The sequence below is a fragment of the Saccostrea cucullata genome, unplaced genomic scaffold (assembly GCF_032062105.1).
Source record: "Saccostrea cucullata isolate Sc308-1 unplaced genomic scaffold, CSIRO_AGI_Scuc_v1 ctg113, whole genome shotgun sequence".
Lineage (NCBI taxonomy): Eukaryota > Metazoa > Mollusca > Bivalvia > Ostreida > Ostreidae > Saccostrea > Saccostrea cuccullata.
The window spans coordinates 271,487-295,358 of record NW_026927961.1 but is presented as its reverse complement, the minus strand read 5'-3'; the positions used below and the strand labels follow the sequence as shown (position 1 = coordinate 295,358).

Below are 23,872 nucleotides of genomic sequence, written 5' to 3'. Positions count from 1 at the left end.
TAATACTTATGGCACCTCTTTGGAGTTCATGGGGTCAGTCTCCATGGTTTAGATCCTAGCTGATGTAATCAATCTGTAAAAAAATATATTTTCTTTCATCCTATATGACTTAACGAGTAAAGTGCAGAGAAAAAACTTAAATAAATGCAGTAAGAATATTGAAATTTCTGATATGATTATATTTTAGCCTTATCTCTGGCAAAAAAAGCATTTCCTCCTCTAATTAAACTGGTTATTAAGTTGATATTTCTAGATCGATCCGTTTATTTTATTTGTAAACAAGAAATATATTTTTAATGCATACAGTTTTAATCCAAGTGTGTTGATCAAATCCTTTTTTATTTTTTGAACTTCCCGCATTTTTGCACAAGTTGTAGTTGTATTCCATCATGTGATTGGATTGAATCGGATTCATTCTCCAATGAAAATGGTTCTTTCTTTCGAACTGCACTTCCTGAGAAAATTTGTTTACAAGTGCATAAAAATAGGAATGACCTGAAAACAGAAAGAATGACATTAACTTAATGATTAAGTAATTAAAGTTAGAAAGGTAATTTTGTGTCAGCTACTAATTATTCATACATGTATTTGTCAAGACTGTCGAGTCTAGAAAATATTGGTTACGTAGAATGAATTGATGAATCGACAGGAGTTAACAGTTGCTGAACATGCACTGGTGATATGATGACAGCAAGGGACAATTCTTTCTGCAATTCATATATAAACGAATGTATAATTAACTTTAATGAACTGTCTTATGAATATTATAATGTACATGATACAAAGAATCAAACAATGAAACAGAAAATTTAAATATGTTAGTAAAAAAGGACAAGATTTTTTCTTTGTATAGTTTTTAATCAATTTAATGGATCAGCTGTTTATATAATTCCCACGATGTTAATCATATAGGACACTTAAGTCTCAATGTCTAAGGTAAATGTCCTTTAACAATGGAAGCATCTTAATGAAACAATAAGACGGAATCATCAACTTGTTGTACAACCTTGAATTGATTGAAACTTTTTCAACAGACAACTTGTTTTAATTTACAAAGTAGACATGCAATGTGTACATGGTTTGACAGAAACTTCCATAAGACACTTAATAATCAGACATTTGTCATTTGAGTAACAAAAATATACTGGAAAATTTTATCAGTATTCCATTTAGGGATGGAATATGTTTTACAGATGAAATATTGTCCACAGCACAAGAATGGAAAAATTCTGGTGTCATTATAATTGTTATATTTAAGATTTTACTTAATTCCTGGAGTATTTTGGTTCATGTAAAATTGTAAATGAGAGAATCCTTGCATGTTTTAAAATGCCTGCTGTCATTCCATGTTTTTACAGACATTTCCTTCAATGGAGATTGTGACAAAACTGAGTGCTCTGGTACAACATAGATAACTGCTATGGAGAGGTATGAAATAATTCACAGACTCGGGGCAGGAGGTTGTGGCGCTGTGTACCTGGCCCGCAGCAATGAAACCAAAAAGTGAGTAATCTAATTTTTGTATCATGGGTAGTTGGGTACTTTATATTTTAGATTTTATTAAACTTTTGTTTTCAAAGGTTTTTGCAAAAGTCTGTCAATTCCATAATGACTTATTGATCATATAAAAAGAGTTTTTAGGAACTTAGATATTAATCAATTAAATGTATTTGAATAAAAAAGGGAAGAGTAAAACCTGAATGCTTGAAATTTTGATGTTATTTATTACCGAATTATATTTAGGTACTGTGCATTAAAGAAAATTGAGTTGGATGAAAAAAGGAAGAACAGAACAAAAGAGGCAGTACAAAAAGAAGCCAGGTAAACTGATCTATCACAATATAAAGTAATTAACTATCTATACTTCACAAATGACTAGTCAAGGTCATACTCTACGTACAGTTAAATTTTGGTGTGTCCAACACTGAAATCTGGGAAACCATGGATATGTCAAAATAATTTAGAAGTATCAACCACTTTTGCTTTATGTATTTTAAGCTTGATATGTCAAATTTTCGAATGTTTTTCCTTGGTCATTTCAAGTTAAAGAGAACAGGGTTTCACTCTATTTGTACCTGGTTCTGTAAAGTATTGATAATTTTTTCCAAGATATATTCTTAAATTAAAATAATAGTACTAGCAGATGTTAATAAACTCAATATCAACATAATGGTCAGCTTGATTGCTTTGTATGTTTGTAGCAGGTAATATTATTCATCTTTCTTTTTTTCAGAATTCTAGAAAAATTGAAGCATCCCCATATTGTATCTTACCATGAATCATTCTTCGATGAACATGAACATTTTTTATACATAGTACAAGTAAGTGAACGTATTATTTATATGGACATACTGTAAATCACTTTTTATTTGCGAGAACTTTATTTTCGCGTAATTACGGGAGACAGAATGATCGCGAAAATTTCATTCTCGTGTATTATAGAATTCCTTAAGATTATATAGAGCAATGACCACAATTCGTGAAAATTTTGTCTCGCTAATCAAGAGCCAATGACTATCTCGCGAAAATAAGGTGTCTTGAAAATTAAGTGATCTACAGTATATGAATGTATAGCAATGTAAATAATGGTCAGTTTTATTAATCATTTGGAGGAGACTTAAATGGAAATCAGGAACCCAAATCCTTAGTGACACGTGGACAAGCCATCAGAAATCACAAACAAAAAAATATCGATTCCGTTGATAATGTAGAAATTTTATCTAAGCCTCAGAAGGATAATTAACATTTGTAAAACACACTGTTGATATTGTATACATTTATTGTAGGACTATTGTGATGGAGGTAACCTTGACGACAAGATCAAAGAGGCAGCTAATGTAAGGATTATCTCCCTAAGACTCAATGATAATATTGTTCTAAAGAAATGTGCTGATCTTTAATGAGTCTGATGTGTGTTTTATGATTTTCATGTTTCAGAAAAAGAAGCATTTTGAGGAAAAACAGATTATGAATGTAAGTTATTTTACACTCTTTGGTGCAGTTTATAATGTACTTCTATGACATCTATGTGTATCAGTCACAATTTGCTGCTTTAGAAGTTGTATACTGGCTTTGAGGTTGTTTTTTGCTATGAAGGTTGTTTTATATTTGTTCTGTCAATTGCTCTAACTTTATGACTGATTTCTTATTTACAGTGGTTTGTACAAACTCTGATGGCCGTCCAGTACATACATTCCAATAAGATTCTTCATAGGTAAATCAAAAGTCTTAAAAAAGTATAATTTGATTGTTAAAATAATTTCAATTTTAGCACAGTATTTGTCATGTTTATACAAAGTTCAAAGTTTGCCACTTTTATGTATTCCAGGGATCTGAAGACAGAAAATGTGTTCCTGACAAAGAAAAATGTTGTTAAACTCGGTAAGTGTGAACCTGATCTGAGTAGAGAGAAAAAACAGAATTTCAATCTACACATACATGTATTATTTCTACTGAATTCTTTGTATGCTACAAATGATATGGGTATATAGGTAAATACCTGTAAATAAGTAATTAAACTTTGTTTAAGTTGGAATTGTGTTTATAAATAACAAATAACACTTAAAAAATAAAAGAATAAGTTCAATTAAAACATGCATTAACTTAAAGGTGATTTTGGTATATATAAGGTCCTTTTTTGGTATATCTAAGCTTCTTCTTTTACAGGTGATTTCGGTATATCTAAGGTCCTAGACAGTACCATTGATGTGGCAAAAACTGTGGTTGGGACACCATCCTACCTTAGCCCAGAGCTCTGTCAGGATATTCCATACAGCTCCAAGTCTGATATCTGGGTAGGTGATCTGTAGGTCTGATATCTGTTATGTGATCTTCAAGTCTGATATCTGGGTAGTTTATCTTCTAGTCTGATATCTGGGTAAGTGATCTGTAAGTCTGGTTTCTGGGTAGGTAAAGTTTGATATCTGGGTAGGTTATCTTCAAGTTTTGATATCTGTTAAGAGATCTTCAACACAGATATTTGGGTAATATCCAATCCTTATATCTTGGTTTTTGATTTTATAGCTACATACTGATCTTTAAGTCTGACTAGGTATGTGATCTTTTAGTCAGATATCTAGATATCAGTTATCTCAAAGTCTGATATCTGGGTGAGGATTTATGATATTTTGATCATTGATCTTTTAGCCAAGTATCTAGATCAGCCATCTTCAAGTCTTCTATCTGGTAATTATGTGTTCTTTCAGTTTGATATCTGACACCAAGTGATTAAAAAAAATTCTTGCAGTAGTATTTAGGTAGATGATTTCAAAGCTTCATATCTGGGTGATTTTTGAATAATAAATATGGATTAGAGATATCCAAGTTAAACCAGATATCAGTCCTGAGCTAGTGATATCTAAATCTTAGTTAGAAAACTTCAAAACTTCCTATCGAAGCTTAATGCTTCCATATCCTTGCAGATATCTGTGTATTAGTTATTGATTTTTCAGGCATTAGGTTGCGTCCTCTATGAGTTCCCTGTTTTACTTTTTAGGCATTAGGTTGTGTCCTCTATGAGTTCCCTGTTTTACTTTTTAGGCATTAGGTTGTGTCCTCTATGAGTTCCCTGTTTTACTTTTTAGGCATTAGGTTGTGTCCTCTATGAGTTCCCTGTTTTATTTTTTAGGCATTAGGTTGTGTCCTCTATGAGATCCCTGTTTTATTTTTGCAGGCATTAGGTTGTGTCCTCTATGAGATGAGTTCCCTGTGTCCCCCTTTTGATGCCCAGAATCTCGTCAGCCTGTTGTTTAAAATAATCAAAGCCGAGTATCAGGTCAGTGGGAGACAACTCATATTGATAGGGCTTATACTGTTAATGAAAAATGAGTTTCAAATTTCATTTTATCTGTTAATATTTATTCTAAAGTCAACTGTTACATGTACATATTTATAAAAAATGAAATACTTGTATGTTAAATGTTTATTTTTCAGTCCATTCCATCCCAGTATTCCAAGTCTTTACATGACCTTGTGACCTCCATCTTACAAAAAACTCCGGAGGACAGGCCAAGGTCAGTTCTGTTACAGTCTGTATTTCAAAAAATACAGTCTATACTCAGTATGAATAGGTTCACTTTATATAAGAGATATTCTTTATATTGATAAATTACATTAAAGCATACTTTTATTATTGTATTTTACTGAGAAGGGTTTCTTAGCAGTCTTTAAAAAAATAGAAGTAGTTGACTAGGAACTTTTTGATTTTTTTATTCTGCAGTGCCAGTGCCCTCCTAAACATGTCCTACGTAAAACAGCATCTGGCAGAATTCATACAGGAGAAGGAAAGCTTACTCCAGTTAAAGACCAACAAAGAAAACTCTAGATCCTCCCCACATCTCAATGTAACAGACCAGTCAGGAAGTAAGGCAAATAGGTTAGTGAATGATAGATCCTCCCCACATCTCATTTCTACTTACAGAAAATGAAATAAGCTTTCCTCCTCTTTCTTAACTACAAATCAGTCACTTTTGCAAAGGACACTAAGCATTGAAAAAATTAAGAAAAGTGAAATTGTGTACCTTATTTTAGTTCATTGATAATTTAAAAATTTTTTGTGAGAAAAAAATGAAAGTTGTAAAATTTACTTAAATCAAAATGTAGTTATATTTAATGCATTTGAAATATTGACATTTCTTTGTAATACTGGATATTGTCACATTTATATAGTGCAAACAATTCAGTGTCGGCCAGTCCAGCTATAAATAGACGACGGGAATCTCCAGAGAAAGCCCCAAAATCAGCACAGCAGAAAGACAGTGGCCTAGGTAATGTGTCACTCTCTAGTTGTGTAAGGTAGATTTGTTAAAGTGAACTTTGACCTCACTTTCTCACATTTAATTGTGTATTTCTCTAGTGATGAATGACATGAATGGTGATGGGAAGGCGGACTATTCCGATGATTTTGACTCTTCTGATGAGGAAGGTAGGTTTCTGTGACATTTAGTTATCCTGGAATCACAATTTCTGGAACATTTAGTGTCATGTTTGCTGTTTATTCCCCCAGATATCGCTGATAACTGTGAGATGGCAGCAGACAGCTCTGATGCTGAGTACGATGACGATTTTGAGGAGTATGACTCTAGTGAGGTCAGTTCATATATAATATGTCAACCCCACAATTTAAAACCAATTTGAAAAGAATATTACTGAATTTCTATAAATAATGGGAAAAAGACAGGAATTTACATAAAGATGGCAAATTGTCTACCTTTACCAGCATAAAGACTAAATTTTGTTTTGAACCTTATCTAGATATTCTTACAAACAATCAACATAGATCAGTTTTAACAAAGTTAAGAATATCGGCTCACAGGCTTAAAATTGAAATTGGACGTTACCAAAAAATACCAAGAGAGGAACGAATTTGTTCACTTTGTCATCACAACGAGATTCAGGATGAAATTCATTTTCTCCTTGTATGTCCTCATCTTAATGTACAAAGACTTGAACTCATAAATATTTGTAAAATTAAATGTAAAAATTTTCAATCTCTATCTTATGATAATCAATTTTATTGGCTCATGACTAATGAAGACCCAGACATCCTTAGATCACTTGCTGCATTCCTTAGAATTTACCTTAATTGAAGATATTGTGATAAGCATAAAAAATTATATACCTCTTTCCCAGTTTCTTGCCCTTAACTATATATATATATATATATGTATAAATTATATATATTTGTATGTAACTTACAATACAATACATGTATGTATATTCAGTATATCTCTTATATACTTTTTTTGTTTTGTTTTTTAACAATTGCTCTTTATTTGTAATATCATCATCATGTTTGTTCTATCATTTGGATCCTCCTCCTTCTTTTGTATGTAAATCTTTTTGCTCATGCGGGGGCCAAAATTGGATTAATAAAATCTTGTATCTTGTATCTATATATAAACTCATAATTTACTAATTTAAAAAAAACGTATATCAAGACCTGTATGATTTAAATGAGATTGTCACTCAGGCCTGTCAGGATCACATGATATTAATTGATGTATATAAAATTCATTTACATGTATACATATATTACAGGATTTAGACGAGATTGTAACTCAGGCCCGCGAGGCTCAGGAACTCGAACCAGTAGATGTTTATTTCGCTGATGACAAGATTTTACAACAACAGTTCAGACAGACAGCCGTCTTTAAAAGGTAGATAACTCAGAAATGTTCATACACAAGAAGCTTCTGATACTGGAGCATTAAATATATATAGATTTGGTTGTTAGGCAAGATTATGCTGTTTGTCTTCTGAAACAAAATATGCTAAAAATTGATGAAATTTTGAATAAAAACAAGCATTCTGAGAGTATTGCATTAGCAATACTAGTCCTTTACAGCAAGTGTAATATGGTTCCTATTAAAAATTGTGAATGCCATAATTCTGTCTAAAATCATTTATGTGAAACAAAATGCAAACTTGATCTATAACTCATCATGGTAAAGTCACATACAAAAAATCAGCTCAATATCTGAAAGCATTTAGGAAAAAAGTACAGAAGACTGAGATAGGGACAGACAGATGGTCAGGCAGAGGAAGCCTGTAGTCCCCTCTGAATTCAAGGGAAGGGGACCAATAAGAAAATTTTGTAATTGACATAATTTGTTGCCTTCCTTGACCTTTATGTTATTCTATCACTTTAAGTCAATATTTGTTTGTAAAAGGTATGACATCAGGATTTCGATGATGAACTCTTAGAGACACCCAAAATCATGGACCACACTCACCAGAAAGAGGTCTTAAATTTGTCATTTGTTGTGCAGAATGATATTCAATAGGTCATGGAGGAATACAATAGCTGTTTGATTTTTAACAACAAAAGTTTATTGTACACTCCACAGGCAATGTATAGAGAACCTTGGTGCTAAGAATTTGAAGGAGGTGGACAAATTGATACAGAATGGGACCATTACAGAGGAGGATCTCAAGTTAGTGGGGGTGTTTTATTTTGCCTTTTTTTAACATAATAGATTATGCTTCACTCAGTTTCAGATTGAGTGATTTATTTTTCAGACTCAGTGTTAGTGATGTTCTATTTTGTCTAATTTAAACATAACAAATTGAGCTCTGTGACGAGTTTCAGATTGACTGATTTATTTTTCAGACTCAGTGTTTGTCACTCCATAGGAGAGGATGCGGTGGAGATCTGCCATTTTAACATTGACGATCTTCCTAACGGCTGATGCCACACTGGTCCATACAACATTAACATGTCTACCGCAACCTGTGATATAACAAGTCCCTCGCTAACATAAATGTCTACTGAGTTAACACTTACATCCAATTAATCTGTGTTAATACATATATATATTCATTTTGAAGAGTACATTAATGACTGCATTCATGAAAATCAACACATTTTTATGTGTTTAACTATAGCTGTTTCTCATTAGCTTTGTATAAATTAATTTTAAAAAAGAGCTTTCTCTATGTATATTTAGAGATATTCAATATATTTTTTGTTGTTGTAGTTGCATTAGGTGTAAAAATTTTATTTTTCTTTATTTTTTTATGTTTATTTTGTATATTGTTTATGTTTTTGAAATTGTGCTTATATTACAAATAAAACCTGTAATATATAATATTTTATATCCACATTTATTTGTTTTTAAAATACAATTTAAATTTATAAAATCAGTCGTTTAATGTTTTATTCCTCAAATGTAGTCTAATTCAGAAAATTCGTTAATATTCTCAATCAGAAAATATTAAGATATTCAATGTCTAAATGTTTTATTTTTTTTTCATTATTCCCGTTCTTTGCTTTTCTGGGTTTTTGAGTGGTAAGGAGGGGAGTGATGCTGTACTGGGAGTGACTTTCTCTGAAGATGGCTTCAGAATGTCTAATGATATACCCAAGGCGGCCTGTTCAACAGATGGAACGTTCGCGAGCGCTCGTCGAAATTCCTTATACCTTCAACAAGAATGTTTGCAAGCGCTCTCTCATTGAACAGACCTCCGGTGTTCAACTTTTTTGGAAAGATAGAAACTTTGATGGTTGCCTCATTGATGAGCTTTATAAAAGTTTGAAGCTAGACTAAAATCTGTCTACATTTGGTCATTGTTTATTGCACTGAACATACAGACAATACAGCTTATTGAGTGTTGAAGTGGAATTCCAGACCATGATTACGGTCAAACAATGTGACAGTTTTGTTACAAGATGATGTTAAACAAAACTAGACGAAAAAATTCCCCCCAGAGACTGACAGACGAAGAATAAAGTTTAGTAAGAAGTTAGGTTTTTCATTGTCTTTAGAGTGCAAACAACACGGTATTCAATACACGAATTGGTCCACTTGATTTAAATGTCTCCATTTTAAATAACAACAGGTGCCCGTTCAGGACGGGAGGAGTCGGCCTTACTTATTAAGACTATTCAGGCGCGCAGGATATATCATATTTATCTTTGTTCCGCAGGGGTAAATAGATCAGCACGTTATAATTATTTAAAATTGTGTATTTATTTTTAAGGTTTGTCAGACGGTCATTTGAATATTTCATGGAATGCCCCGCTACGACCAGTGCATAAACATATTTTATGGACATCGTGTATGTTATCATACGCAATTGGAAAATGGATGTAAAACATCTCCGTATTATGTGGTTTTTTGGATTTGTATATTGAAACTTCAGTTTGTAGGTGGGCTCTAGAACTATAATGTAATCTAAACAAATTACTTTGGAAACAATTTAATTACTTTCCTCCATCTTATCAGTTGTCACCGTGTGTGAATTAAGTGTGTAACATCAGAAAGCCCAGGATTGGCTACCATTCCTTTTTGTAATTTTTTCTCCGGAGGACTAACATCTAGTAAGAGATTTTTTCAAAATACTCGTAAACATAAAATGTATGAGCTGCAATCATTGTAATGGAAATTTTTGGCAGAGAAAGAATGATCTATAAACTTCAGAACTCATGTATTTGCATTGGTAAAAGCCCTTAGTGAGGCAAAATTAAATTTAATATTGTCATCCTCTACAAAAAGTCTTATAACATCTTACATTCCATTATGTACACATTGTAAGTCTTGATAAAATGTATTGCCTATAGAACTTGGTCTTGTTGTTATAAACAATGTCAGAGTACCTGTACAATTTTCCTAAGCGAATATATTATAAGAAGAAATAAATCTCACTAAAATGCAGCTGATTTTGTAAAGTTTAAATCAGAAAGACCTTGTCAATCAACCCTGTCAAAATTGACGATAATAATCCAAGCTTAGAAAGTTAAACAAACTGGGGAAAAATGTCACGTGTTTTGACGGAAACAATACTCCAATGGTCAGATACTGGGTAAATCCTCCAGTCACTGGCCTTCGTGGTGTGAGGGACAGGGCCGTATAATGAGACCCTCACTGGGAGGAATAATAGACCCCCGTCCAGTTAGGGAACGTGTTACAGACACAGAGAGGGCGATCAGAGCCGATAGTAGCCAGACACAATGGCTTTATTACATGTATACATCGTAGTTATCATGCCAGGTTACATGTGTTTTTTGTAGATAAAAAGATTTATGTTGTTTTAAAGAGCATCACAATAATGCTTAACCGATAATACAAGTTTAAGTATACACGTTTAAATCAGTCCTATTATTCAAGTAAAAGTCTAAAAGTGATCTTTTAAATTTTCGTGTTTGATATATGCGCTACCAGAAAAGGTATCATTTCGTACAAATATCTATTGAAGGAAATGAAAAAAAAAACTTAAAAAACGTGATTAGGCATTCGCATAGGTAAATTTTTTGATAAAAAGTGCATAACTGAAATCCATCAGAGATGATTTTACATGCTGTCATGAACTAGTTTGTTGTGGTAATAATAGGTGTACAATTATAACCGGTTCCCAAATACCCAACATATCATTAGCAAATCTCTAATGTAACATTTAAGGCACTAGGTGTCGTATCACGCAGGTGAAAGGCAGGTAATTAGATCTCAGAATGTCATGGAATGCCGTTGGATTTTGTAGATGTCTAGATGGAGAGCCCGCGAAAGAACGTGACGTCTTTTAATTTTCCTGTCAAACGGCACCAGGAACTTCCCGGATACAGGAATGACGTCACAACATTGGAACCGAGCAGTCCCAGACGTTTACACAACATCTCTATCGTGTCCTCTATACACAGCGACAAAAATAAGGAAACACCGACGTTTGAGAGGATTCAGGAAAGTTGTCTTCAATCGTGAGTTACCTTGCTGTGCACTCATAATATTTAGATCATGGTTTATTGATCTAGTCAGAATGTAACGATCATGATTTGTTGACCTAGTCAGAATGTATCGATCATGATTCGTTGACCTAGTCAGAATATATCGATCATGATTTAGTGACTTGGCCAGAATATTAAGATCATAATTTGTTGATCTAGTCGGAGTGTTTTGGATCATAAAATGTTGAGAATATTCTGATGATCATGGTTTGTAGATTTAGTCAATCTGTGTAGATCATGATCTGTTGACCTAGTCAGAATGTTTAGATCATGAATTTGTCACATAGTCAGAATGTTTTAGATCAAGATTTAGTGACTTGGTCAGCTCCTTCATGATTTGTTGACCTTGCCGGAGTGCTTAATCATGATTTGTTGAAATATTTCGCTTCTTCTACAAATACTGCCTATTCAGATTAAATTGTTCCGATCATGATGTTTAATTTGTTGTTGATGTTCATTAAGGAATGAACTACTTTATTTCGCGATTTACCGAAAATAAACTAATTTGCGAATTTATTTTCGCGATCAATCCTTTTTAAAACTGTTTTAGTAGAAAAAGAGACTATAAAATATTCATAACTTAAAAGTTGGTTTACAGCAGTTTACGCTTTATAAACCGCGAAGAGGTTTATAAAAAAAGCGTAAACTGCCCCAAGTTTTGTTATATCGTATAACATAAGTTAAAATTAGCTTTATTCTTTATAATTTAATTTCAATGTAGACAATGAGACAATTTTTCCTCCAGAATAAGGCTTCAAATTTAGCATTATTTTAAAAGTAACGTCAAGCGGAGTAATACGTTTTTTACGTAACTCATTGTGACGTAGGCAAGTTATGTTATACAAAATATTATATGTTCCTCTGAATGATTCAGCCAATGAAATTGCTTGATACAAGTGAAATTAAATTATATATAAATGATTTGTTGACCATGTCGGGTTACTATATGATTTGTTGACCTAGTCAGATTGTTTCTTACATGATTTGTTGACGTCTCTCGTTGGAACAGACGGACCTTGTACGAAGACCCTGATTTCCCGGCAAGTGACAGATCACTCTTCTATAGTTACAGACCAAACATAAGACCCATCTTCTGGAAAAGACCGCATGTGAGTACCATTGGAAGGTCAAACAATTTTATATTTCAATCTGTTTTGTGTTGAAATTATGTTTAAGGATTCGCTCATTCTTTAGGAAATCGTATCATTCCCTAAATTCACTGCCAATGGATTCAGTCGATTTGACCTGCTACAAGGAAAGTTGGGTAAGGGTCTTATGTATTTTGGTTGTCTTTAATATATACACTGTTAACTCGGTATATGGTTTTGCCACTATGAAGTTGTGTTCGATTCTAGGTAACTGTTGGTTGGTTGCTGCCTTTTCTTGTCTTACATTGGCTCCAAACTTAGTTAAAAGGTGCATTCCAGAAAACCAAGGATTCACCAAAAAGTATGCAGGAGTCTTCCACTTCCGGTTTTGGAGATACGGAGAATGGATTGACGTTGTCATTGACGACCGTCTGCCGACCATCAATGGTAGATCATGATTATAGCTACTGAAAGTTTTAAGAATTCTGTACTGACCATACACTAAAAAGTTTTTTTTGGTAATAAAGTACGTTAATTAACATTCATTTCTTTACTTAGGAGAGTTGATCTATCTCAGAAGTTCTGATAAACAAGAATTTTGGCCTGCTCTGTTTGAAAAGGCTTATGCAAAGTAAGTAAGAGGGTAACTTGATGTGTTATTGCATTCTACAAAGTACAAAATGAGCCTCTATTACATACATCTATATTGCATTTTGCAAGATTTACTAAAATCCATTCTTATACAAATATTGAAACACAGATAGACAGATAGACAGGCTGATACTCTGACACGGAGTATTTATGTTCCTTTATCAATGTTTCGGCGTTAATTTACCAAACATTTTCAAGGACTAGCTAATGGTTGAAAAAGCTTTGTTAGCAAACTTAAATTTTTTCTATTTTAACTTTCAAGCATTTTTTTCTCCATAACATTTTAATGAAGCAATACACAGTTGTATGCACCTCTTGTAGATGTTACGGATCCTATGAGAACATCAGTGGGGGTCTGACGAACTGGGCCCTCCAGGATCTGACGGGAGGGATCACAGAGACCCACCAGGTGTATGAAAACCCCCGACTGATACAGAGGATACTGGACGTATCCATGACTAACGCGTCTCTTATTGGAACCTTCATATCTGTACGTACAAATTACTCCTTCTCTTCTTGGTACCTACATATCTGTATGTACAAATCACTGCTTCTCTTATTGGTATCTATATATCTGTATGTACAAATCACTGCTTCTCTTATTGGTATCTACATATCTGTATGTACAAATTACTGCCTCTCTTATTGGTATCTATATATATATCTGTACGTACAAATCACTGCTTCTCTTATTGGTACCTACATATCTGTATGTACAAATCACTGCTTCTCTTATTGGTACCTATATATCTGTACGTACAAATCACTGCTTCTCTTATTGGTACCTACATATCTGTACGTACAAATCACCACTTCTCTTATTGGTACCTACATATCTGTACGTACAAATCACCACTTCTCTTATTGGTATCTACATATCTGTATGTACAAATCACTGCTTCTCTTATTGGTATCTATATATATATATCTGTACGTACAAATCACTGCTTCTCTTATTGGTAACTACATATCTGTACGTACAAATCACTGCTTCTCTTATTGGTACCTACATATCTGTACGTACAAATCACCACTTCTCTTATTGGTAACTACATATCTGTACGTACAAATCTCTGCTTCTCTTATTAGTATCTACATATCTGTACGTACAAATCACTGCTTCTCTTATTGGTAACTACATATCTGTACGTACAAAACTCTGCTTCTCTTATTGGTCTACATATCTGTACGTACAAATCACCACTTCTCTTATTGGTACCTACATATGTATTGGATATATGCCGAATACAGTTCTTTGTATGAAAACCCCCGACTAATACAGAGGATACTGGACGTATCCATGACTAACGCGTCTCTTATTGGTATCTACATACAGTCAAACTTGTTTTAAGAGGCCACCTTTGGGAAGTCTGGAAACTGGCCACTTAAGACAGGTGGCCTCTTATCCCAGTTTGCCCTCAAAAAGACATCCGTGAATAACCAACATTAAGCATATAGTTAAATTAATCAAATAATAAAACAGGTCAATTTAACAAAGGCTTTTTTGTGTATATATAATAATTCAAGCTCAATAAAAAAAAATATTAAAGAATTAGAATTTTTTAAAAAAGTTTTTGTGCATGTTTCTGTTCCTAAATATTAGTTAGATAAGAAATACATACAGTGCCTGGTTATTATCCTTTTTTATAAAGAAAAAAAAATACACAAAATACATTTTAGTGGTAAATAAAATAAATCATAGAAATTTGAATAAGAATATGTCAATAAAAATTCCACTTGCATATGTTCAAAAATGGTCAGCAGTGTAACCCCCCCCCCCCCCCAAATAATTCATCGGCAATTAACTTACTTGCTGAATTCATTCATTCATGGTAAATTTTATTGTTTATAAAGCTGTCAGAATTTCTATGTAATATACACAAACACACAAATAAAATTAACCACTTGACCAGAGAGATGTATTGACGCAGTTGAAAATCATTCCATAACACAGGTGTCATATGCAGTGGAGCGTGACTAATCCCTATCGATTGTCTGTTGATTGAGAAATTCACGAGATAATCATGCCACATGAAGCACTTTGTTTTCACAAGAGTAGCAATTAGGGTTTCTACATGGAATCAAAATCTAAAAGGTGTGAATTTCTTTAGGTAGAGGAAAGTATCAATTGTATTTAAATTCTGTTCATTTTTTAATCGGCGATCTTGAAAAATAATTACAAATTCATCTAACAGGTTTTTTTTTCTCATAAACACAGAGTTCAGTGTATCCAATACTAATTTGTTTAATTGCATTAATAGCTGGGTTAAATTGGCAATCGGGATATAATTACCCGAGCGAATGAGTTTAAAAGACGTAATAGAATCGCAGCAAGTGACGAAATGGCCGCCTATTACAGTATCAATAAGGCTGTTGGGGGAGGATTTGAGTGGCCGCTGGCCGCGTTACACAGGTGGCCGTTTATTCCAGTTAAAATATATAGGAAAAATCGTCGGGGGGAACTGCTTCCGCAAGTGGCCGTTGATTTCGGGTGGCCGCTAAGACAAGTTTGACTGTATCTGTACGTACAAATCTCTACTTCTCTTATTGGTACCTACATATCTATACGTAAAAATCATTGCTTCTGTTATTGGTACCTATATCTATCTGTAAGTACAAATCACTGCTTCTCTTATTGGTATCTACATAGCTGTATGTACACAACACTGCTTCTGTTATTGGTATCTATATATCTGTATGTACAAATCACTGCTTCTCTTCTTGGTACCTATATATTTATACGTACAAATCACTGCTTCTCTTATTGGTTTCTACATATCTGTATGTACAAATACTGCCTCTCTTATTGGTATCTACATATCTGTACGTACAAATCACTGCTTCTCTTATTGGTACCTACATATCTGTACATGCAAATCTCTGCTTCTCTTATTGGTATCTACATATCTGTATGTACAAATCACTGCTTCTCTTATTGGTTTCTACATATCTGTATGTACAAATCATAGCTTCTCTTATTGGTAACTACATATCTGTATGTACAAATTACTGCCTCTCTTATTTGTATCTACATATCTGTATGTACAAATCACTGCTTCTCTTATTGGTACCTACATATCTGTACGTACAAATCACCACTTCTCTTCTTGGTACCTACATATCTGTATGTACAAATCTCTGCTTCTCTTATTGGTATCTACATATCTGTACGTACAAATCACTGCTTCTCTTATTGGTATCTACATATCTGTACGTACAAATCTCTGCTTCTCTTATTGGTATCTACATAAATATCTGTATGTACAAATCACTGCCTCTCTTATTGGTATCTACATATCTGTAAGTACAAATCACTGCTTCTCTTATTGGTAACTACATATCTGTACATGCAAATCTCTGCTTCTCTTATTGGTACCTACATATCTGTATGTACAAATCACTGATTCTCTTATTGGTTTCCACATATCTGTATGTACAAATCACTGCTTCTCTTATTGGTATCTATATATATATCTGTATGTACAAATCACAGCTTCTCTTATTGGTAACTACATATTTGTATGTACAAATCACTGCTTCTCTTATTGGTATCTATATATATATCTGTATGTACAAATCACTGCTTCTGTAATGGATATAAGCCGAAACCGGTTCGAGAGTGATGTCGAGATTTTTAGAACCCCCAGCGATAAGTCCGATAATGACACTGATACCATTTTGAATGACATTCTTGATCTGGAGAACTCCCATTTAAATTTTGAATTACGCGCTTCTCCGTTATTCGTAAAAATTTTCTGACATATCGGACTTTGAAGGTGATGACTTGTCATTAATAAAGGCTTCCCAGGAGATTGAAAACAGGGCGTCGACAAAGGAATGTGTTTCAACTCGTTTTTCAAAACCCCTTCAAGAGGCGGATCTGAAGAGGTTAGTCCAGTCTACGAAATCCAAAAACACCGAAAATAAAGCTAAATGGGCTGTGAATTTATTTGTTGAATGGAAAGAAAAACGAAACAAAAGTGTGCAGATTACGGAAGAACTGAATTCGACTTTTGTAGTGGGAGAACTTATGACCATATGTCGTTAGACAAAGCTATGCAGTTTTTCATCGCTGAAGTTCATAACAAATCCGGCGGAGAATACCACCCAAACACCCTTTATGAAATTGTCATTTCTGTACAACATTTTCTGCGAGCTAGCGGGAGGTTTGTTAGCTTTCTGGATGATACTGACTTTGTTAATATGCGATCAGTATTAGATGCAGAAGTGAAAGAATTATCAAGAAAGGGAATCAGGATCAATCGTAAGCAAGCAGCTATTATTTCAGCGGAACAGGAAAACGAGATGTAGGAGCGTGGGATTCTCGGATCTGACACTGCCAAAAAGTTGGTCGATACTCTGCTATACAGTATCGGATTAAACTTTGCTCTCCGTGCCGGGCAAGAACATCGGAATCTTCGAATTGGTACCAATTCATAGTTATCACTACACATCTCCAAAGATGATTTGAGACGGTACGTCCAATACACAGAGGATGTATCCAAAAGCAACACCGGAGGCTTAAATCATCGCAAAATTGCGCCAAAAGTCACAAGGGCATATGAAAATGTGGATGAGCCTGAACGTTGCCTTGTTAAAATTTTTGAGAAATATATCAGTTTAAGGTGAGAATATAGCTATCTGGATATTATTTCGAACAAGAATGTCTTATGTTATTTAAAAAATCATGTATATTATCTTGATGCATGCAGTTCTGAAAAAATGGTTTGTAAAGTTGCATATTCCTCTTTTTTGCGTACTATTCATATTATTTCCATTTTTTTAGACCACTTAATAGAAAATCGACGGCGTTGTATCTAAGACCCAAACAGAGGGCTACGGAAACAGTATGGTTCGACGACGTGCCGATAGGGGTTCATCAGCTTCAGCAAGTTGTCGGAAAATTGTGTAAAGCAGCTGGATTTCATGGGAATTTTACCAACCATTCTTGAAGGGCTACCGCTGCTACAAGACTGCATCAAGCCGGTGTTGACGAACAACTAATTGTTGAAAAGACGGGGCATCGCTCGAATGCGGTCAGGGCCTACAAACGTACATCAACGGAGCAGATGAAGGAAGTGAGTGACGTTGTGCAATCTAAGGCGAAGAAGAAGGTTTCCGCTGAAAATGATGGAGCTGCTGCTTCTGAAAGGAATAGTGCTTCCAGGGAAATAAATATCACTGCTGGCGATGTGTTTGTGCGTTTGTGATTTGTTGTGATTATTCCCGTTTCTGTATTTCTATTAAAATTATTTCAATGTTCATGTATTTGTTTTCGCTTTTCATTTCAGTTCACTCCACTATTTTCCAATCCAAAATTTTGTTAAATATTGGACTGATCGGACAAAGTATTGGATTGGTTGTATAAAATATTGGACTGATCGGACAAAGTATTGGATTGGTTGTATAAAATATTGGACTGGTAGGATAAAATAATGGACTGCCATACTTTTAAGGGGACATTCTTAAATATACTGGATAGAAACAAACAAAAGGTTACGTCACAAAAATGTTTTAACTTATTGGTAACTACATATCTCTATGTACAAATCACAGGTATCTATATACTTAGTATATATATCTGTATGTACAAATCTCTGCTTCTCTTATTGGTCTACATATCTGTATGTACAAATCACTGCTTCTCTTATTGGTAACTACATATCTGTACGTACAAAACTCTGTTTCTCTTATTGGTCTACATATCTGTATGTACAAATCACTGCTTCTCTTATTGGTACCTATGTATATATCTGTACGTACAAATCACCGCTTCTCTTGTTGGTACCTACATATCTGTACGTACAAATCACCACTTCTCTTATTGGTACCTACATATGTATTGGATATATGCCGAATACATGCAGTTCTGTATTTAAAACAATATCAGACAGTTTGAGGCCCGTTCGGGCCGAAAACTGTCTGATATGTTTTAATACAGAATTGTACGAGGCATATATCGTACGGTCAGAAAAATCAGTCAGAGAATACATGTAAAAGAATATTGGCCTTGTCATGATTTGGATTTTGCTCGTTTAAAGAACTTATTATTTTTTAATTTTTATTATTTTCTCATAAGAAATATTTGAGAGTGTTACTTTTATTTGTTTATTATTTTGTTCTTCGGGTTTCATGCATTTCGCCCGGTCCAGTAAATCAAAATTATTACCGGTATATATAAGTCATTTTGTGTCTAAACATATCATACCTAAAGAATTTGATTCATAGGCAATGAATTTTAAACAAATAGAAGGGGGGTTGAGATCTTTCACCGTCAGAAAAATCAGTCAGAGAATACATGTAAAAGAATATTGGCCTTGTCATGATTTGGATTTTGCTCGTTTAAAGAACTTATTATTTTTTAATTTTTATTATTTTCTCATAAGAAATATTTGAGAGTGTTACTTTTATTTGTTTATTATTTTGTTCTTCGGGTTTCATGCATTTCGCCCGGTCCAGTAAATCAAAATTATTACCGGTATATATAAGTCATTTTGTGTCTAAACATATCATATCTAAAGAATTTGATTCATAGGCAATGAATTTTAAACAAATAGAAGGGGGGTTGAGATCTTTCACCGTCAGAAAAATCAGTCAGAGAATACATGTAAAAGAATATTGGCCTTGTCATGATTTGGATTTTGCTCGTTTAAAGAACTTATTATTTTTTAATTTTTATTATTTTCTCATAAGAAATATTTGAGAGTGTTACTTTTATTTGTTTATTATTTTGTTCTTCGGGTTTCATGCATTTCGCCCGGTCCAGTAAATCAAAATTATTACCGGTATATATAAGTCATTTTGTGTCTAAACATATCATACCTAAAGAATTTGATTCATAGGCAATGAATTTTAAACAAATAGAAGGGGGGTTGAGATCTTTCACCGTCAGAAAAATCAGTCAGAGAATACATGTAAAAGAATATTGGCCTTGTCATGATTTGGATTTTGCTCGTTTAAAGAACTTATTATTTTTTAATTTTTATTATTTTCTCATAAGAAATATTTGAGAGTGTTACTTTTATTTGTTTATTATTTTGTTCTTCGGGTTTCATGCATTTCGCCCGGTCCAGTAAATCAAAATTATTACCGGTATATATAAGTCATTTTGTGTCTAAACATATCATATCTAAAGAATTTGATTCATAGGCAATGAATTTTAAACAAATAGAAGGGGGGTTGAGATCTTTCACCATGCCAAGAAAACTTTAGCGTTCTCTCCGTATAGCAAACTCAATAAAAGCCGAATTAACATTAATCTGTGATTCTTCCCCTGGGAGACGTGCGGAAGCAATTAATGTCTGCAGTTTTGAGGGAGGGATCTTAAAATTTACTGGGTTAGAATTATAGGTAGAATATTAGTTATTTAGAAGCCTTTGCCCCCCCCCCCCCTTGTCTTTTTCGGGTGGGGGGGGGGTGAACTTAATTATAGTAAAGTAATTCTTTAATAAAATAAGCTGCCTTTCAATTTTTTTTACGTAATTCAATTTCAAAATATTTTTTCTCAGTACAAATAAATTGACATCGGGTAGTTGTGGAAGTACCGCGTCGAAATATAAATAAAAGAGTACCAAATTTCCGGAAGTTTACATCATTTCCTGGTTGAGTTCAACCAGGAAATGATGTAAACTTCCGGAAATTTGGTACTCTTTTATTTATATTTCGACGCGGTACTTCCACAACTACCCGATGTCAATTTATTTGTACTGAGAAAAAATATTTTGAAATTGAATTACGTAAAAAAATTGAAAGGCAGCTTATTTTATTAAAGAATTACTTTACTATAATTAAGTTCACCCCCCCCCCCCCACCCGAAAAAGACAATGGGGGGGGGGGGGGGTGCAAAGGCTTCTAAATAACTAATATTCTACCTATAATTCTAACCCAGTAAATTTTAAGATCCCTCCCTCAAAACTGCAGACATTAATTGCTTCCGCACGTCTCCCAGGGGAAGAATCACAGATTAATGTTAATTCGGCTTTTATTGAGTTTGCTATACGGAGAGAACGCTAAGGTTTTCTTGGCATGGTGAAAGATCTCAACCCCCCTTCTATTTGTTTAAAATTCATTGCCTATGAATCAAATTCTTTAGATATGATATGTTTAGACACAAAATGACTTATATATACCGGTAATAATTTTGATTTACTGGACCGGGCGAAATGCATGAAACCCGAAGAACAAAATAATAAACAAATAAAAGTAACACTCTCAAATATTTCTTATGAGAAAATAATAAAAATTAAAAAATAATAAGTTCTTTAAACGAGCAAAATCCAAATCATGACAAGGCCAATATTCTTTTACATGTATTCTCTGACTGATTTTTCTGACGGTGAAAGATCTCAACCCCCCTTCTATTTGTTTAAAATTCATTGCCTATGAATCAAATTCTTTAGATATGATATGTTTAGACACAAAATGACTTATATATACCGGTAATAATTTTGATTTACTGGACCGGGCGAAATGCATGAAACCCGAAGAACAAAATAATAAACAAATAAAAGTAACACTCTCAAATATTTCTTATGAGAAAATAATAAAAATTAAAAAATAATAAGTTCTTTAAACGAGCAAAATCCAAATCATGACAAGGCCAATATTCTTTTACATGTATTCTCTGACTGATTTTTCTGACGGTGAAAGATCTCAACCCCCCTTCTATTTGTTTAAAATTCATTGCCTATGAATCAAATTCTTTAGATATGATATGTTTAGACACAAAATGACTTATATATACCGGTAATAATTTTGATTTACTGGACCGGGCGAAATGCATGAAACCCGAAGAACAAAATAATAAACAAATAAAAGTAACACTCTCAAATATTTCTTATGAGAAAATAATAAAAATTAAAAAATAATAAGTTCTTTAAACGAGCAAAATCCAAATCATGACAAGGCCAATATTCTTTTACATGTATTCTCTGACTGATTTTTCTGACGGTGAAAGATCTCAACCCCCCTTCTATTTGTTTAAAATTCATTGCCTATGAATCAAATTCTTTAGATATGATATGTTTAGACACAAAATGACTTATATATACCGGTAATAATTTTGATTTACTGGACCGGGCGAAATGCATGAAACCCGAAGAACAAAATAATAAACAAATAAAAGTAACACTCTCAAATATTTCTTATGAGAAAATAATAAAAATTAAAAAAATAATAAGTTCTTTAAACGAGCAAAATCCAAATCATGACAAGGCCAATATTCTTTTACATGTATTCTCTGACTGATTTTTCTGACGGTGAAAGATCTCAACCCCCCTTCTATTTGTTTAAAATTCATTGCCTATGAATCAAATTCTTTAGATATGATATGTTTAGACACAAAATGACTTATATATACCGGTAATAATTTTGATTTACTGGACCGGGCGAAATGCATGAAACCCGAAGAACAAAATAATAAACAAATAAAAGTAACACTCTCAAATATTTCTTATGAGAAAATAATAAAAATTAAAAAATAATAAGTTCTTTAAACGAGCAAAATCCAAATCATGACAAGGCCAATATTCTTTTACATGTATTCTCTGACTGATTTTTCTGACGGTGAAAGATCTCAACCCCCCTTCTATTTGTTTAAAATTCATTGCCTATGAATCAAATTCTTTAGATATGATATGTTTAGACACAAAATGACTTATATATACCGGTAATAATTTTGATTTACTGGACCGGGCGAAATGCATGAAACCCGAAGAACAAAATAATAAACAAATAAAAGTAACACTCTCAAATATTTCTTATGAGAAAATAATAAAAATTAAAAAATAATAAGTTCTTTAAACGAGCAAAATCCAAATCATGACAAGGCCAATATTCTTTTACATGTATTCTCTGACTGATTTTTCTGACCATGCCAAGAAATCTCGTCCGATTTCGACAGCGATGGAGTCAATAAAAGTGTAATTGATGCAAATCACCCATATTCCCAAAACGCCAGCAAGACAATTTACGGCAGCAGACTTCTGGGGGTGGATCCTAGGTTTTAAGCTTTCTTAGTTAAAGAAAAAATAAAGTTCTACCCCAGGAAGTGGTACAAATACCTAAAAAGTTACTGTCAAATATCTTTATTTACAAAATACGTTTATTTTAAAAAAATATTGGACTGAAGAAAATAAGAAAAAAACAATCAAAAGAAAATATTCACTTTAAAATGAAAATATACACATAGCCAATCGGGTAACGTCTACCCATTCAGTACTCGTCTCCATCTTGTTCAACCAGGAAATGATGTAAACTTCCGGAAATTTGGTACTCTTTTATTTATATTTCGACGCGGTACTTCCACAACTACCCGATGTCAATTTATTTGTACTGAGAAAAAATATTTTGAAATTGAATTACGTAAAAAAATTGAAAGGCAGCTTATTTTATTAAAGAATTACTTTACTATAATTAACTTCACCCCCCACCCCACCCGAAAAAGACAATGGGGGGGGGGGGGGGGGGGGGGGGGGGGGGGGGGGGCAAAGGCTTCTAAATAACTAATATTCTACCTATAATTCTAACCCAGTAAATTTTAAGATCCCTCCCTCAAAACTGCAGACATTAATTGCTTCCGCACGTCTCCCAGGGGAAGAATCACAGATTAATGTTAATTCGGCTTTTATTGAGTTTGCTATACGGAGAGAACGCTAAGGTTTTCTTGGCATGTTAAAACATTGCTTTTGATTTACCTGAGACAGTCCGATATTAGAACAAAAGACAAAACAAAGGTGTTAATGACCACTGAAGCAATTCTTTCAAGAATGCAGGCTTAAATGAATAGTACTCGGCTGCACTGTAAAAGGTATTTGAAATAATTTTATAAGGAGAGTGGGGACAAATTTTTTCTTCCTTTAAAACATATACGGAGATTAAAGCAGAGCAACGAATTATAATACAGACAATCTAGTGA

General features: G+C 33.4%; 1 protein-coding gene across 1 annotated transcript in view; it reads left to right on the top strand.

Moving 5' to 3' along the window:
* The first annotated feature begins 434 nt into the window (after positions 1-434).
* The window catches only part of LOC134276019 (calpain-9-like), a 48,313-nt gene continuing 24,875 nt past the window's right edge, over positions 435-23,872 (top strand). Inside the window, exons 1-22 of the mRNA XM_062758310.1 lie at positions 435-550; positions 1,359-1,503; positions 1,744-1,821; positions 2,234-2,321; positions 2,787-2,837; positions 2,938-2,973; positions 3,156-3,214; positions 3,329-3,381; positions 3,667-3,794; positions 4,673-4,774; positions 4,933-5,012; positions 5,219-5,374; positions 5,668-5,765; positions 5,855-5,923; positions 6,005-6,087; positions 7,039-7,157; positions 7,848-7,934; positions 12,228-12,327; positions 12,413-12,482; positions 12,574-12,753; positions 12,865-12,937; positions 13,279-13,447. Of these exons, the coding sequence (XP_062614294.1) occupies positions 1,421-1,503; positions 1,744-1,821; positions 2,234-2,321; positions 2,787-2,837; positions 2,938-2,973; positions 3,156-3,214; positions 3,329-3,381; positions 3,667-3,794; positions 4,673-4,774; positions 4,933-5,012; positions 5,219-5,374; positions 5,668-5,765; positions 5,855-5,923; positions 6,005-6,087; positions 7,039-7,157; positions 7,848-7,934; positions 12,228-12,327; positions 12,413-12,482; positions 12,574-12,753; positions 12,865-12,937; positions 13,279-13,447 (1,962 nt within the window). The 5' untranslated portion in view covers positions 435-550; positions 1,359-1,420. The remainder of the gene's footprint in view (positions 551-1,358; positions 1,504-1,743; positions 1,822-2,233; positions 2,322-2,786; positions 2,838-2,937; positions 2,974-3,155; positions 3,215-3,328; positions 3,382-3,666; positions 3,795-4,672; positions 4,775-4,932; positions 5,013-5,218; positions 5,375-5,667; positions 5,766-5,854; positions 5,924-6,004; positions 6,088-7,038; positions 7,158-7,847; positions 7,935-12,227; positions 12,328-12,412; positions 12,483-12,573; positions 12,754-12,864; positions 12,938-13,278; positions 13,448-23,872) is intronic.